The 16,346-nt window shown below is 44.9% G+C and overlaps 1 protein-coding gene across 7 annotated transcripts in view; it reads left to right on the plus strand.

Annotated features, from left to right (window-relative positions):
• Positions 1 to 16,346, plus strand: part of ITPR2 (inositol 1,4,5-trisphosphate receptor type 2) — a 334,430-nt gene that overhangs the window by 168,060 nt on the left and 150,024 nt on the right. For all 7 annotated transcript variants that reach the window (XM_083574843.1, XM_083574846.1, XM_083574847.1 and 4 more), the window contains 2 exons: positions 988 to 1,130; positions 2,863 to 2,971. In XM_083574843.1, coding sequence (XP_083430969.1) covers positions 988 to 1,130; positions 2,863 to 2,971 — 252 coding nt within the window. The remainder of the gene's footprint in view (positions 1 to 987; positions 1,131 to 2,862; positions 2,972 to 16,346) is intronic.

The raw sequence follows: 16,346 nt of genomic DNA on the forward strand, positions 1-16,346 counted from the left end.
AAAACATCATGTTATAAATATAGCGGCGATATATGTATGAGTGTCTGGATGAAATTAACATGTTGCCCGAGTGTTAATGTGTTTCTGGTATACGACTACTATTTTCATCTGGTCATCCCAGTCCACATCACAGGTTGGGAAAAATGTTGAAAAATGAGGACTCATTCTACTTCATGATTGGAAAACTAGCAGCAGACATTAAACAGATGGCCAGTTCCAACCAAACTGGACACTTTCCTCTTGGTGTTTTCATAGAATCATAGAATCATAGAATCATAGAATCATAGAATCATAGAGTTGGAAGAGACCACAAGGGCCATCGAGTCCAACCCCCTGCCAAGCAGGAAACACCACCAGAGCACTCCTGACATATGGTTGTCAAGTCTCTGCTTAAAGACCTCCAAAGAAGGAGACTCCACCACACTCCTTGGCAGCAAATTCCACTGTCAAACAGCTCTTACTGTCAGGAAGTTCTTCCTAATGTTTAGGTGGAATCTTCTTTCTTGTAGTTTGGATCCATTGCTCCGTGTCCGCTTCTCTGGAGCAGCAGAAAACAACCTTTCTCCCTCCTCTATGTGACATCCTTTTATATATTTGAACATGGCTATCATATCACCCCTTAACCTCCTCTTCTCCAGGCTAAACATGCCCAGCTCCCTTAGCCGTTCCTCATAAGGCATCGTTTCCAGGCCTTTGACCATTTTGGTTGCCCTCCTCTGGACACGTTCCAGTTTGTCAGTGTCCTTCTTGAACTGTGGTGCCCAGAACTGGACACAGTACTCCAGGTGAGGTCTGACCAGAGCAGAATACAGTGGCCCTATTACTTCCCTTGATCTAGATGCTATACTCCTATTGATGCAGCCCAGAATTGCATTGGCTTTTTTAGCTGCCGCGTCACACTGTTGGCTCATGTCAAGTTTGTGGTCAACCAAGACTCCTAGATCCTTTTCACATGTACTGCTCTCAAGCCAGGTGTTTATTTTTTAGGATGTTGTAGCCTCCTTGGAACAGCAGTTCAACCCCATGATGCAGGCTGAATTTTCGGTGTTGGTTGATGTATTGCACAGCCCTGAACTTCTTTTCCCTGAGGGAAGTGATGCTAGAATCAGATGTGGGGCTTTCATGTCCAAGTAAGTGCCTGAAGCTATTGAAGCCAAAGTTTGTTCTTGGTTTTACCCATTGTGGTTTATTCTTCTGCCTTATTCATCATAGTGAAAGACACTTTGTTTCTCTTATATCAAAGATACATAGGATGTCATATATTAATAGAAAATACTCAGAGTTGTAGGGGATGAGGCAGGCACCAGAGCACCAATTTTCCCAGTTAATGGTGTGCAAGCGATCCAAAATACATTTAGTTTGGTGAAATTTTCCCTGTATAGGGAAAACTTTTAATGTGTAATGTTTAATTATGTTTTTATATATGTTGGATGTCACCCAGAGTGGCTGGGGCAAGACAGTCAGATGGGCGGGGTAAAAATAAAACAACAACAACAACAATTGAAAACTGTTAGGGAAAGAGCCCTGTAAATAGCTGAAATGAAATGAAATGAATAGAAAGACAAAGCAATGTGTGCTGGATTGCTGAACAACCTTTTAATAGCACACAAGCTTTCTAAAATCAAGTCGATTCCCCCCAATAGATATACAAGGATTACAAAATGTTATGAGCATTTAAATTTAAATATATTGCAGTGAAACTTAATATGCATTTAATTCCTTTTGTTAAAGCATTGATCTAGGGACTGAGACAAAACCAATATCTTCCTTGATTTTTATTATATATTGTTAAACTCCAACTTGTAGTGTATTTAGTCTTCCACTATCTATACTTGGCCTTGACTTGTTAAACTGTTTAATTGCAGTCTGGGTGAGTGCCTTCAATATTGGCGTCTTGGCTTTCCCATGCCCTTGATGTCCTTCAGGAAATTTGCAAATGTTAAATAGAGCAAACTTGGAGAAACAAACAAATTTGGCAATTTTTCTGTTTCTACAATAACTGGCATATTTTGCAAAGCCGAGGTGGTAGCATTTACACAAAGGTTGATGATTATGCCAATAAATCAATGGCAGCCTTCCTCAAGGGGCAAATAGGAGCTTGGGGGGGGGTGCATTTTTACTGGGCAGGTTGGGCAGGTTAATCTCCCCCCCCCCCCCCGTGCATGGTGATCCCCTGCCCTTCTTTATGGCTACCATTCAAGTTTTTTTCTTTTTAAAGAAAAACTAGAAAACAAGATAAACAGGTAGTCTGTTCCCTTCTCCATTGGTGGGTATGGCTTTTGCCTTCAAAGGCGGACTTGGACCTAGTTGTTTCCCAAATAGATTTGTCTAGTAATGGGGTGGTGCTGAGCTCCCAGTGAGCTACCCATTCTTCTGGAAAAGTTAGCTAACATCTGTTCAGGCCAGGCCAAACTGTAATCCATGGACCACAACTTCACTCAGGTGGTCCACAGCATGCTTGCTGAGTTATGGTTGAAGATGGGGGGTGGCACATCCATTGCATTAAATAGACTGATATTTAACTATATTTTATTGCTTTTTACATTTCTTATATTGTATTTCATTCTATGGATTTCAAATTGTAATACATTGAGGTAAAATATATAAGACATGAAAAGCAATAGAACTACAGCAAAAATTGCAGTTTTCTAGCACGGTTCATTAAAATTGCTGTAATCGGCAGAAAAATCAAAAACCTGCTAAGACCTCTAGCAATTTTCATGTGGTTCTTTGGGGGGGGGCAAGTTTGGGAACCTCATTAGTTTTTGCCAATATAATGAAAAGTATCCAAGTGATTAGAAAATCATCAGAATGAGACTAACCCCATTTGGTGTGATATTTTGTCTCATGTTTTACTTTAAGGCTGATAAATCATACAAAAAGGCTAATGGAGAAGGAAGAAAAACTCTGTATTAAAATTCTCCAGACATTACAAGAAATGCTTGACAAGAAGGAAAGCTTTGTGGAAGAGGTATGTCTGTTCTCTTTGATATAAAGAGCAAAAATATTTTTGTTGTACAATATTAGCTGTGGTATTTCATGCCGTATTTATAGTAATGTAATGCATAAAGATGCGGGTGTATATAGGGACGCGGGTGGTGCTGTGGTCTAAACCACTAAACCTAGGGCTTGCTGATCGGAAGGTCGGAGGTTTGAATCCTCGTGACAAGGTGAGCTCCCGTTGCTCAGTCCCTGCTCTTGCTCTCCAACAGTTTGAAAGCACGTCAAAGTGCAAGTAGATAAATAGGTACCACTCTGGTGGGAAGGTAAATGGTGTTTCCGTGCGCTGCTCTGGTTCGCCAGAAGCGGCTTAGTCCTGCTGGCCACATGACCTGGAAAAACTGTCTGTGGACAAACGTCTGCTCACTCAGCCGGAAAAGCAAGATGAGCGCCACAACCCCAGAGTCGTTTGCGACTGGACTTAACTGTCTCTGGCTTAGTGTGGCCACTGTCTATTCTAGGAATCAAAAATTCAGGAGTGGGAGGATCCTTGCAACAGTCAAGGATTCCTGTTGCTGCTGCGGGGGGGGGGGGGAGGACTCCCTGAAATGCTAAGTATTAAAATAATCACATTGTTGTCGTTGTTGTTTCTTGGCATCCATCTGTCTCAAGAGACTATGAAGTCCAACACAGGGGAGATAAAAGAGGGAGAGATGGAAGAGGGAGGGGAGGGTAAGCAGGAAATAATAGAAATCCAATTGATTATTGATTACTAGGCATAGTTTCAGCAGAGGATGAGGACTAAGGGGTTGTGCCAAAGCCACTCATGCCTGGCAATTATAGTGCTTTATAGCCTTGGTCTGAGGGAAACAAAATTCAGGACTGGAAAGAGTCTTCAAAATTACAGCGTTTCTATAATCCTAAATACTGAATTTCTATGAGTGCTAGTCAGTTGCTATCCCATTCTAATACAAGAGAGGCTTCTGAATCAGGGTGTAGGACTTTTCAAAACCTTCATAGAACTAGTTTGATTTAGAACAAGAACACAAACACTTCACAGTTTGTGTGCTAAAGCTGAGATGTGAGAAAACCACTAGAGGGGGTTGGTTTCACAGCAAGAGGCCGGTGATAATGCTACTTGTGGGGCGCCAGCCAAGGGACCTTATGTGACCCCAGTTGTTTTCTGTGGTGAAGAGAGCGGTTGTGCTTGTTAATATTTTTCAGACTGAGAATTGTTTCTCTTCTTTTTTAACCCACTGAATCTCTCACTTCAGAAACATAATTAACGATGCGAAAGTTGTGAAATGTTCTATCACTTCCCAAGACTTTCCCTGACTTCCCAGTGGTGTGAATCACAGTTGTTGTTTTAATAGAGTTTGAAAGTGGTAAAGAATTGCTCATTAGATTGCCCATTGTGTAACCTCTGCAATTTCTACTGATAAATACATCAGAACATGCTGGTCTGCACCAGTGGGTGACAAAGGGAAACATCCCATTAAGTGTTAAGTGTATATCTCTATCTGCCCAGACCCACCCACCCACCCACCCAATTGCTTGAACTTTAGATCCAAATGCCAAAAGTATGTATAGTCTATCACATGCCGTACATTTTGCAGAAACAGGATAATTGAGCAACAGTTTTTTTAACAGAAAATATCATGAGATATTTCATTTTAAAAACCAAAGATATGATTTATTCATTGTGTAAATCTGGATTAGTGCAGATTGGCACTGCAAGTCAGAATTATGGAGTTTGAAGGGACCATGAAGATCTAGTCCAGCCCCCTGCAATGCAGGAGGCCCCGCGGAGTGTCCATCCTGCCCCGGCTTGCCTCGCCCCACGGGCAGCTGCCCCCCCTGCAGGTGGCTGGCCCCACCCCTGGGTGCAGGGCACGTGAGCCGCCCCGGGTGCCTGATCAGCTTGCTCCGCTGCTGGGCCAGGAAGGAAGGAAGGGGCCACACTGGCCTTTCTTGTGCTTGCTGTGTGCAAGGCCTGCTTGGGAGCTGAGTGCCTGGGACCAAAGGGGAGCCTTTTTGCCACACAGACCCAGCGGTGCCTGCTGCCGCCACTTCTCACTCCCAAAGTGAGTAAGGTACTGGTCTCCATTGGGCCTCTGAGGCTTGGGACACCCTCTTCCCAGGCCTGTGTGAGGAGGCCCCTCTCTTTGGGTTGGGCAGAGGGTGGCGATGGAGAGGGGAGAGGAGGCTGAGGGAACACCCCACAAGAGAGGATGTTTGAAAAGGGTGAGGGGTTGCTTGTTCTGCAGGCAAGGGGGGACGTAACTGGGATCCTGAGGCTTGGAGCACGTTTCCCCACAGGGGAGCCACAGAAAGAATGTAGTTGGTCAAGGGAACAGTGGATTCAAAAAGTTTGAAAACCTCTGCTTTAAAATGTTCATTCAGCGTGCCTAATATGCATTTTTAAATATTAAAATGTATGTTGTGTTAATGGAAAAATCTAGTGAACTTTATTTAAAAATGAGTTTTAAACTTTTAAAATAATTTTTATTACATTTTTTGTTAGTATAAAATATAAACGCTAAAATTTTCTAAATACATGTGAAGGGTTTTTTTTAAAAAAACAACAACAACAAAGAGGCTTGAAAAATACTTGTTAAGACAACTTTGCTATATACCTGCTTATATGCATTAAAATGGACAAGGACTAGAATGCAGAATAATGAAAGGGATTTTCTTAATTTGCTACTTCTTTCCTTTCAGACATGTTCTATGAGCACCGTTTCCTACAGTGCAGAACATACTGTTGGCAAAGGGGGATCATAAAATATTCCAGCTTGACAGGTTAAGACCTCATACCTCATGTTGCGTCTGCTTCAGTTTGCGCCTTTTCAAGTTGTGTCCCACGGCAACCTGGAAGTACCAGAAGGGTTACTTCCGGGTTTCACCAGTCGCGCATGCACAGAAGCGCTAAATCGTGGCGCTTCTGGATGCAAACGCTTCGAGTTGCGGACATGCCTCCAGGATGGATTATGTCCGCAACTCGAGGTTCCACTGTACTATAGAATCACAGACTTGTAGCACCGGAAGAGACAATGAGGGTTATATAACCCAACCCCCTGAAATACAGGAATCTTTCATCCAATGTGGGGCTTTAACTGATGACCCTGAGATTAAGAATTTCATGCCTGAGCTATCCCTCAGGTAAGAAATGTGACTGGTTCCATGTCTTGCAAATGTTGCTTATTACCCTCTTCCCTCTTTAATACCTCTTATTGAGATAAAACTTTTGATCTCTTACTAGGAACAACAAATGTGTTTAATATTTCAAAGTAATACTATCACAAATTGTTTATAGCTCTTGTCTTTCAGTGGGTTCATTGTGGCTATGCTACTCCACTTACAAGAGAACTTGTGGAAAGAGTAGGGTCTTGTTTCTTAGGACATGCAATGTGTTGGGAAAGGACAGATGTGGAGAGGTAAAGTTTAAATCCTAAACTGAATCATGGTCTAATAAATTATTCTAAAAACATTCCGTTCATATTAGCATTTGTAGAATTGACATTCAGCACACCATAGCATATATTTTCAGCTAAGGTGCCATACTATTTAAATTTCTAAAATATTAGATCTTCATATTGAAATAGTAGGGGGAGATATTCCCCTTATAGGAAGGAGGAAAATAATGTGCATTGAGTAATTTGGCCCTAAGCAAATAGAATACTTATTGCAGAATATGGTGAGAGTCAGAACTTACAGGGTTAAGAAGTTCTGAGTGACGTCTCACATTCTTGGAGGCGTGTTTAGAACACTGGGAGTGTCTGACTACGCTGACACACAGTGTGCACAGTGTGAGTCTAGCCGCTCACGGAGAGGGTCGACATGAGTTGCGTGTCACTGGGATTTACGATCTGTTGATTTGTACGAGATTAAAGCTCTTTGTAAGATAAGGAAGACACCGAGCGTCTGCCTGATTTATTGAGCACACAAGGCTGCTTCTACTGCTGTGTACTTAAGCTCTGCTAACTGCAGCTGGATGTCCGGAGCAGCAGACACGCGTAGGGAAGCGTGTGGGCTCCACGGAGGGCAAGCGAAGCTGCCAATAAAGTTCTCCAAAGGTTATGGAAGGTCAGCTGACGCTGTGAAGCAAGCCAAGTCCGTGCCGGTGTGTGCTGTGTGATCTCCTGCCAGGGAGGGCAGTGGAGAAAAGCTGAAGCCAGCTGGAGCTGGAAGCTGTGCCTTTGATCGTGAGGCAAGAAGCCAGCTGGGAGGAGCTGTGCTGTAACCGGGTGCATGAGAGGCTACTACTGTCTGTAAGTAAGCTGGGCCCCAGGGGAGAAGATGGCAGGCAGCCATGAAACGTGTGCAGTCCCTATTGAAGAGGTGGACGGGAAGGAGCCCTGGGTCGCGTGGCAGGCACTGAAGGTTGCAGTGGGAGCCACACCAGAGGGGGCCAGATGCTGCACAGAAGCTGCAAGTCCAGGAGGGGCTGTGGGACGCCCAGGAAGCCCAAGGGGGGCTGGAGCCGTGTTCGGAAGCTGCTGCAATGCTTCAACACGCCAGAGAGATGGGCCATGTGCTGGAAAGCTGCAGAGAGCTGGGAAGAGGAAAGCAGTGGCAAGCTGTTCCTCTGGAAGCTGTGCACCCAGGAGTTTTGGGGGTGCAGGCCAGAAAGGCCAGTCCAAGGGTCTTGAGTGCCAGGCTGTTTGGCAGGAGCTGGAGAAGGTTTGCAGAGAAACCACCGAGCTGGAAGCCAAAGGCCACGTCCCCTGTTGCAGAAAAGCCTCAAGGAGTGCTGCTGGCAAGAGTGGGGGGGCACAGAAGTCCAAAGGCCACTTTGTAAAGTTTTCCACTCGTCGCTGTTATGTTTGCGGTTCCCCTGAACACCTGCGCCGCTGTTGTCCACAGAGAGAGAAAGGGCAGGAAAGTCCCAAGGACATTTCCCATGGGAACCAGCCCGGGAGAAGAGGCCAGCGTGGGAAGTCGCAGGGACGGCCGGAAGGGGAAGGAGGTGCTTATCAGCTGTTTGCGTCAATGGCTGTTTTGAAAGACACCTGTAAAGGCCCCAAGGAGGGGGGCAGAAGGAACTCTGTTGCTAAGGCAACGAAGGACAGTGTGTTACGTTGGGTCATTGACTCTGCTGCAAATAGACATCTCGTGCCTGAGACACCTGGTGTCCAGATAAAGAACTGCAGAGCTGTTTCAGCTGGGAAATCAGTGTGTTTTGCTGATGGGTCACAGAGGCTTGTAACAAAAGCCGGCAATGTTTATCTTTCTTTTTTGCAGGCGCAGCTGGAAGTCTACGTGGCGCCGGGACTGAAATGTTGTCTTTTGTCTGTACCATGTCTTTTACAGGAGGGGTACACGGTTTGTTTTGAGAACAATGTCTGTACAATTTCCAGAGGGGGGAAGCAACTGGTACGTGTTGAGAAAAATCAGAACAACCTCTTTGTTCTGGAAACTCCACTGGAGGAAAAGGGAGTGGGGAATGCTGGGAAAGCAAACATTCACACTCATGTTTCTTTTTTTTATTAAATATTTATTGGTATTTTCGAAAAACACACAACAAACAAAAACAAAAAAATAAACAAAATAAAAACAACACAAAAAAGCATATTCGAAACTAAACAGAAAAATAGAGAAAACACATACAGTTTCTGATACTTATTTTCCTCAACCCTATTTCTCAGACCTCCTCACACCTCCCCTTCTTGTATTCCAATTTAAATTGTCAATTCAGCAAGTCCTTAACTTATTTCTTCACCTTAACTTAAACATTTATTCTAACATACTGTTATTTTACTTTACTTCTTTTTTCCATTTCCTCAGTTTATTTTTAACAGCCTTATTTTCACTTAATTAAAAAAAAAAAAAGAAAAAAAAACCGATTTCACCTTATTAAAATTACACATCAATACTTATACCTCATTAATTTATTCTTAAACCTTTTTCCTAAAGTCGACCAAAATTTCCCTTCCACGGTTTACCCAATTTCCTTACCACTAACAAAATATAAAACAAACAAAGCAATGCAAATTATCCTTATGTACCCTTTGGATTCCCAACCTCCACCCACCCTTCTCCCGGTTCCAGTCCCCAACCAATATCCATCAGTCTTTATATTATTTATTTAGCCTGGAGATCTCAGGTCCGAGGCCCTTATGTCTCTCTCAGTTCCTTTCTGCCGGTCTCTTTGATAGACCTTGATGTTAAGCCCCAGGTCTCGGAGGGGCTCCGGCCCAACAGAATCGGTGTTGCTTCTAGCCAGTCCTCCATACTTAAAAGCAAAAGCAAAGCCTATGGGGTATTCCAACTCTTGTTTCAAATTTCTTTCAAATCCAAATGTCCCCACAGCTCCAGCTTCCACCTTCAGCAAATTTATAATCCTCAGGTCTTCAGATCTCCTCAAAAGAGGATCTCTCCATTTTCCAAACTCCCAATCAAACCAGGCTTTCCGCATCCAGTTTTTATTGTCCTTTTTTATCATCATGTCAGGCCTCATATTGTAGCTCTCCTTTGACTCCTGCAAACCTCCATCTCCTCCTTCGTTTTCTTCAAAAAGAACATATTGCTCCATCGTGTCTACGCTTTCGGTTTCATTTATTTGTTCAGTTGAATAGGCTTCCTGTTTCAAATCCTTATCAGACTCCAAGCTGTTGTTTACTGTCCAATGTAATAGCGATACCTCTGTAGACAAAGCATCGTACTCATCTTGTAAGTTTCCCAAGAGAACAAGTGCTCTGTCCAATTCTGCTTGGAATTTAGACACTCCAGCCATTTTTGTAATGTAGTATCCTTGTTACCCCTCTAGGGGGATTTAATTCCTTGATCTTCCTTTCAGCTCAAAAACCAAAAGTCCAGTTATTTTGTATCAACCTTATTTTCAACAAGTTATCCCGAATAAACCAGCAAAAACAGCAGAAACAATGTTCTCTTTTTCCAGCTGACAACTAGCTGACTAGCAGCTCACTTGACAGCTGTCAAAATCTTCCATGCAACAGGCTTTCTCATCGGACGTTCCCGGGTCTAGGGGGGGGTGTAGTTTCAGCTCCCAAAATTCTTTTTATCCTCCAGAATATCTTCTTATAATGTCCAGACCGTGAGGTCAGGATCTTTTGTTAAAAAAAGCAAGAAACAGATTCTCTCGACCTTAGCTGCCCAGTCCTTTGCTTTAAGTTGTTTACAAAGAGGGGGGGGTGGACTTCCTTTTTAGCCCCTTCCCGCTCGTTCCAAATCCAAGATAAAAAATTTTTTAAAGTTCCAATCTCCGTATTACTCACGGGTTGATGTTTTAGAATCCAATCAATCTTAGAAGAAGTTGGCGCTCTCTGTCAATGGCTTGCGGCTTCACTCCGTAGACGAGGGAGTACTCTCAGCACCACGCCTTACCCCGCCTCCGTTCCGAAGCCTTTAAAAAGGCTCCGTCGCGGATTGGGGGGCGCAAATGGTGCCCGCCGAGTCTCTATGTTCACAGGCATCCGCGCCTGTGATTTTAAGGGTCCCCGCTTCGCCGCAGCGGCCAGACCCAGACGCTACGGAGCCGATTCCCTCCGGAGCTCGGAGGGAATCCGCCATTAAACAATGGCACCAACCCGGAAGTCCCATTCACACTCATGTTTCATGTGCATGCGTGTGGCACAAGAGGATTGCACATGGGTCTTGTGATGACTTGCAGATGTTATCAGAATGCACCAAAGGGTGCAAGGTAAGAGAATGTGGTGAAACCCTAAATTGCAGGGCTTGCAGGAAAGCCAAGAACAAGGGATACAGCTATCCCAGGGTGGAGAGAGTAACCACAAAGCCTTTTGAGCTTGTGCACGCAGACCTGTTTGGGCCTATGCCTCAGCCAAGTCTGGGCAAAGCCAGGTTTCTGCTGATTTTGCTCGATGATTTTACTCAGAACTCCTGGGCTTTTTCGCTGAAAACGCAGGAGGTAGCAACGCAACTGATCAGGGATTGGGTTGCGCAGGTGGAACAGAGGTTCTCCACCAAGGTGCAGGGATTCAAGTGTGACCGTGGTTCAGAGGTCACTGGGTCTGCTCTAAAGAGTTTCTTTCGCCAGAGGGGGATACGTCACAAGGTGACTTCGCCTCAGGAGAGTGGCGTGGCAGAGCTGAGGAGTAAAGCTCTGGTTCGAGTTTCAGAGGTCCTACTGTGTGACTCTGGGTTGCCTCACAGTTTCTGGGGGGAGGCAGTAAAAACGGCCAATTTCACAATGAACAGGTGCTACAATTCAGTGGTAGGTGACACCCCGTTTTTCTTGCTCAACGGACAGAAGCCGCAGGTGCATTTCTTCCGTTCGTTTGGTTGCAGAGCCATGGTGCCTGTACCAAAGTGGTTGCAGCAAGAGGGTGGTCCAAGGTACCAGGAAATGATCTTCTGTGGGTATGAGCCCGCGACAAAGGGGTGGAGATTTGCATACCCAGAAGGTGATCAGACCAAGCTTCTGGTCAGTAAGCATGCTGAGTTCAAAGAGCAGCAGGGAAGTAGGTCAAGGCGCAAAGTCAGCCATGACATTGTCTCAGATTGTCTGTCCGAATCTGAGGAGGAGGGAGAGCCAGGTAATGGTGATCTGGTCGATGATCAGGATCAGCACCAGGGGGAGGCGTCTCCACAGGTTGTGAAAGGAGTGTCCAAGAGTGAGCCCTCATCTCCTGTTAGAGTGATGGAGAAAGCTCACAGACGGGTCAAGTCAGAGGGGGAGTCGTCTGATGAAGAAGACGCACTTGCTGGCCCCAGTGGGTCAGAAGAAGAACCCCAGTTTGTGCCCAGGCGGTCTTCACGGGCAACAAAGGGAATTCCACCTGAGAGGTTTCGAGTCACAAATGCGTGGGTTGGTCTCGCACAGTGCGAACCAGAGATTTGTGAGACTCAACAGGCAGGTGGGAAGGTGTGGGACACACAGAGGTCTGTAAAGGTGTCTTCACAAGTCCTCTCAGAATGTGATACGAGAGGGGGTATGGTGAGAGTCAGAACTTACAGGGTTAAGAAGTTCTGAGTGACGTCTCACATTCTTGGAGGCGTGTTTAGAACACTGGGAGTGTCTGACTACGCTGACACACAGTGTGCACAGTGTGAGTCTAGCCGCTCACGGAGAGGGTCGACATGAGTTGCGTGTCACCGGGATTTACGATCTGTTGATTTGTACGAGATTAAAGCTCTTTGTAAGATAAGGAAGACACCGAGCGTCTGCCTGATTTATTGAGCACACAAGGCTGCTTCTACCGCTGTGTACTTAAGCTCTGCTAACTGCAGCTGGAAGTCCGGAGCAGCAGACACGCGCAGGGAAGCGTGTGGGCTCCACGGAGGGCAAGCGAAGCTGCCAATAAAGTTCTCCAAACAGAATGCCATAAACCAGGTGTGGCCAACTCTCAAGAGACTGCAATCTACTTTCAGAATTAAAAACTGGCAGTGATCTACCCTTTTTTGGGGGGTTCAGCTCAGTTTTTTTAGGGAGGAGGAAAGCCCCGTTTTGAGGGGGGGGTTGGCTCAAAGTTGAAAGTTGCCATAGCAACAGTTAAACATTACAATATACACAGAAAAAAGGATATTTAGTATAAAAGCACAGTTTTGAATCCTGAATCAACAGTCAGATAGTGGCCCTTATTCTGATTGCCCCTGCTAAGAACCTAGCAACCTTTGCTGTTATCTGCTCCGTTTGGTCTGACAGGAGAAAGGACACTGTGGCAGTGGTTGTGCGCCCTGGGATGGTCAGTATGAGTGGGGTGATGATTGTTAAATAGTGGGTAGACATAGCAGACGACGTAGCGATTTCTCCAAAGCAGCTCTTTATTTGTAAGCTGGAGCAGAACTGAACAGCAAACAGCTCAGCCGGCCTGCTTTTATAGGCAGCCGGCTGTCAACATTGTAGCAACAGCAATCCAGGGTTTCCCGCCTAAAGTAACTGACGTGGACCTGAGTGAAAACTATATACACGATACTCCTGGTGGCCAGGGGGAGAACTTCAATACATAGCAATGATCTCGTTCCTCAGGTCTTTGTAGAGAGTGCAAGACAGGAGGACGTGAGCCACTGTTTCGGTGCTACCGTCTCCACAGGGGCAAAGGCGTTTCTCATGCGGGATCTTTTGGAATCGGCCCTCAAGTACAGCAAATGACAAAACGTTCAGTCTTGTGAGTGTGAAAGCACGTCTGTATTTTGTGATAGCTAGTTGTGCAGGTATGGACCTAGAGAATCGAAATGGGAAGATGAAAATTGATCATACCATGGGCAGAATTTCCTTATAGTGGCCAGGTTGTTCTGATGCTCGATATCTTTTGTTGTTGTTGTTGTTTAGTCGTTTAGTCGTGTCCGACTCTTCGTGACCCCATGGACCAGAGCATGCCAGGCACTTCTGTCTTCCACTGCCTCCCGCAGTTTGGTCAGACTCATGTTTGTAGCTTTGAGAACACTGTCCAACCATCTCGTCCTCTGTCGTCCCCTTCTTCTTGTGCCCTCAATCTTTCCCAACATCAACGTCTTTTCCAGGGAGTCCTCTTCTCATGAGGTGGCCAAAGTACTGGAGCCTCAGCTTCACGATCTGTCCTTCCAGTGAGCACTCGGGGCTGATTTCCTTAAGAATAGATAGCTTTGATCTTCTTGCAGTCCATGGGACTCTCAAGAGTCTCCTCCAGCACCATAGTTCAAAAGCATCAATTCTTCGGCGATCAGCCTTCTTTATGGTCCATCTCTCACTTCCATATATCACCACTGGGAAAACCATCGCTTTAACTATACGGACCTTTGTTGGCAAGGTGATGTCTCTGCTTTTTAAGATGCTATCTAGGTTTGCCATCGCCTTTCTCCCAAGAAGCAGGCGTCTTTTAATTTCGTGACTACTGTCACCATCTGCAGTGATCAGAGAGCCCAAGAAAGTAAAATCTCTCACTGCCTCCATTTCTTCCCCTTCTATTTGCCAGGAGGTGATGGGACCAGTGGCCATGATCTTCGTTTTTTTGATGTTGAGCTTCAGACCATATTTTGCGCTCTCCTCTTTCACCCTCAATAAAAGGTTCTTTAATTCCTCCTCACTTTCTGCCATCAAGGTTGTGTCATCTGCATATCTGAGGTTGTTGATATTTCTTCCAGCAATCTTAATTCCGGCTAGGGATTCATCCAGCCCAGCCTTTCGCATGATGAATTCTGCATATAAGTTAAATAAGCAAGGAGACAATATATAGCCTTGTCGTACTCCTTTCCCAATTTTGAACCAATCAGTTGTTCCATATCCAGTTCTAACTGTAGCTTCTTGTCCCACATAGAGATTTCTCAGGAGACAGATGAGGTGATCAGGCACTCCCACTTCTTTGAGAACTTGCCATAGTTTGCTGTGGTCGACACAGTCAAAGGCTTTTGCATAGTCAATGAAGCAGAAGTAGATGTCTTTCTGGAACTCTCTAGCTTTCTCCATAATCCAGCACATGTTTGCAATTTGGTCTCTGGTTCCTCTGCCTCTTCTAAATCCAGCTTGCGCTTCTGGGAGTTCTCGGTCCACATACTGCTTGAGCCTTCCTTGTAGAATTTTAAGCATAACCTTGCTAGCATGTGAAATGAGTGCAATTGTGCGGTAGTTGGAGCATTCTTTGGCACTGCCCTTCTTTGGGATTGGGATGTAGACTGATCTTCTCCAATCCTCTGGCCACTGCTGAGTTTTCCAAATTTGCTGGCATATTGAGTATAGCACCTTAACAGCATCATCTTTTAAAATTTTAAATAGTTCAGCTGGAATATCATCACTTCCACTGGCCTTGTTATTAGCAGTGCTTTCTAAGGCCCATTTGACTTCACTCTCCAGGATGTCTGGCTCAAGGTCAGCAACCACACTACCTGGGGTATACGAGACATCCATTTCTTTCTGGTATAGTTCCTCTGTGTATTCTTGCCACCTCTTCTTGATGTCTTCTGCTTCTGTTAGGTCCTTTCCACTTTTGTCTTTTATTATGGCAATCTTTGTACAAAATGTTCCTTTCATATCTCCAATTTTCTTGAGCAGATCTCTGGTTTTTCCCATTCTATTGTTTTCCTCTATTTCTTTGCATTGCTCGTTTAAGAAGGCCTTCTTGTCTCTCCTTGCTATTCTTTGGAAATCTGCATTCAGTTTCCTGTATCTTTCACTATCTCCCTCGCATTTTGCTTGCCTTCTCTCCCCCGCTATTTGTAAGGCCTCGTTGGACAGCCACTTTGCTTTCTTGCATTTCCTTTTCATTGGGATGGTTTTCGTTGCTGCCTCCTGTATAATGTTGCGAGCCTCCATCCATAGTTCTTCAGGCACTCTGTCCACCAAATCTAAATCCTTAAACCTGTTCCTCACTTCCACTGTGTATTCATAAGGGATTTGACTTAGATTGTATCTTACCGGCCCAGTGGTTTTTCCTACTTTCTTCAATTTAAGCTTGAATTTTGCTATAAGAAGCTGATGATCTGAGCCACAGTCAGCTCCAGGTCTTGTTTTTGCTGACTGTATAGAGCTTCTCCATCTTTGGCTGCAGAGAATATAATCAATCTGATTTTGATGCTGCCCATCTGGTGATGTCCATGTGTAGAGTCGTCTCTTGTGTTGTTGGAAAAGAGTGTTTGTGATGACCAGGTCAGAACTCTATTAACCTTTGCCCTGCTTCGTTTTGAACTCCAAGGCCAAACTTGCCAGTTGTTACTTTTACCTCTTGATTCCCTACTTTGGCATTCCAATCCCCTATAATGAGAAGAACATCCTTCTTTGTTGTCATTTCTAGAAGGTGTTGTAAGTCTTCATAGAATTGGTCAATTTCAGTTTCTTCAGCACCAGTGGTTGGTGCATAAACTTGGATTACTGTGATGTTAAAAGGTCTGTCTTGGATTCGTATCGAGATCATTCTATCATTTTTGAGATTGCATCCCAGTACAGCTTTCGACACTCTTTTGTTGACTATGAGGGCCACTCCATTTCTTTTACGGGTTTCTTGCCCACAGTAGTAGGTATGATGGTCATCCGAACTGAATTCGCCCATTCCCGTCCATTTTAGTTCACTGATACCCAGGATGTCAATATTTATTCTTGCCATCTCATTTTTGACCACATCTAACTTACCCAGGTTCATGGTTCTTACATTCCAGGTTCCTATGCAATATTTTTCTTTACAGCATTGGACTTTCCTTTCGCTTCCAGGCATATCCGCAACTAAGCATCCTTTCGGCTTTGGCCCAGCCGCTTCATCAGCTCTGAATCTACTTGTACTTGTCCTCCGCTCTTCCTCAGTAGCATGTTGGACTACTTCCGACCTGAGGGGCTCATCTTCCAGCGTCATAACTTTTATATGCCTGTTGTCTTTGTCCATGGAGTTTTCTTGGCAGGTGTAATGGTTCTAGGGGTCGCTCGTGCGTAAACCGGCGCCACACCTGGCTGGGTTGCCTGAGTGAACCTTTTCTGTCCAGACAGCCACTCGCCCGTGACAATTCCAAAGCGTACTGAA

This window comes from Podarcis filfolensis (assembly GCF_964270895.1).
Source record: "Podarcis filfolensis genome assembly, chromosome: 10".
In the NCBI taxonomy this organism is placed as follows: Eukaryota; Metazoa; Chordata; class Lepidosauria; order Squamata; family Lacertidae; genus Podarcis; species Podarcis filfolensis.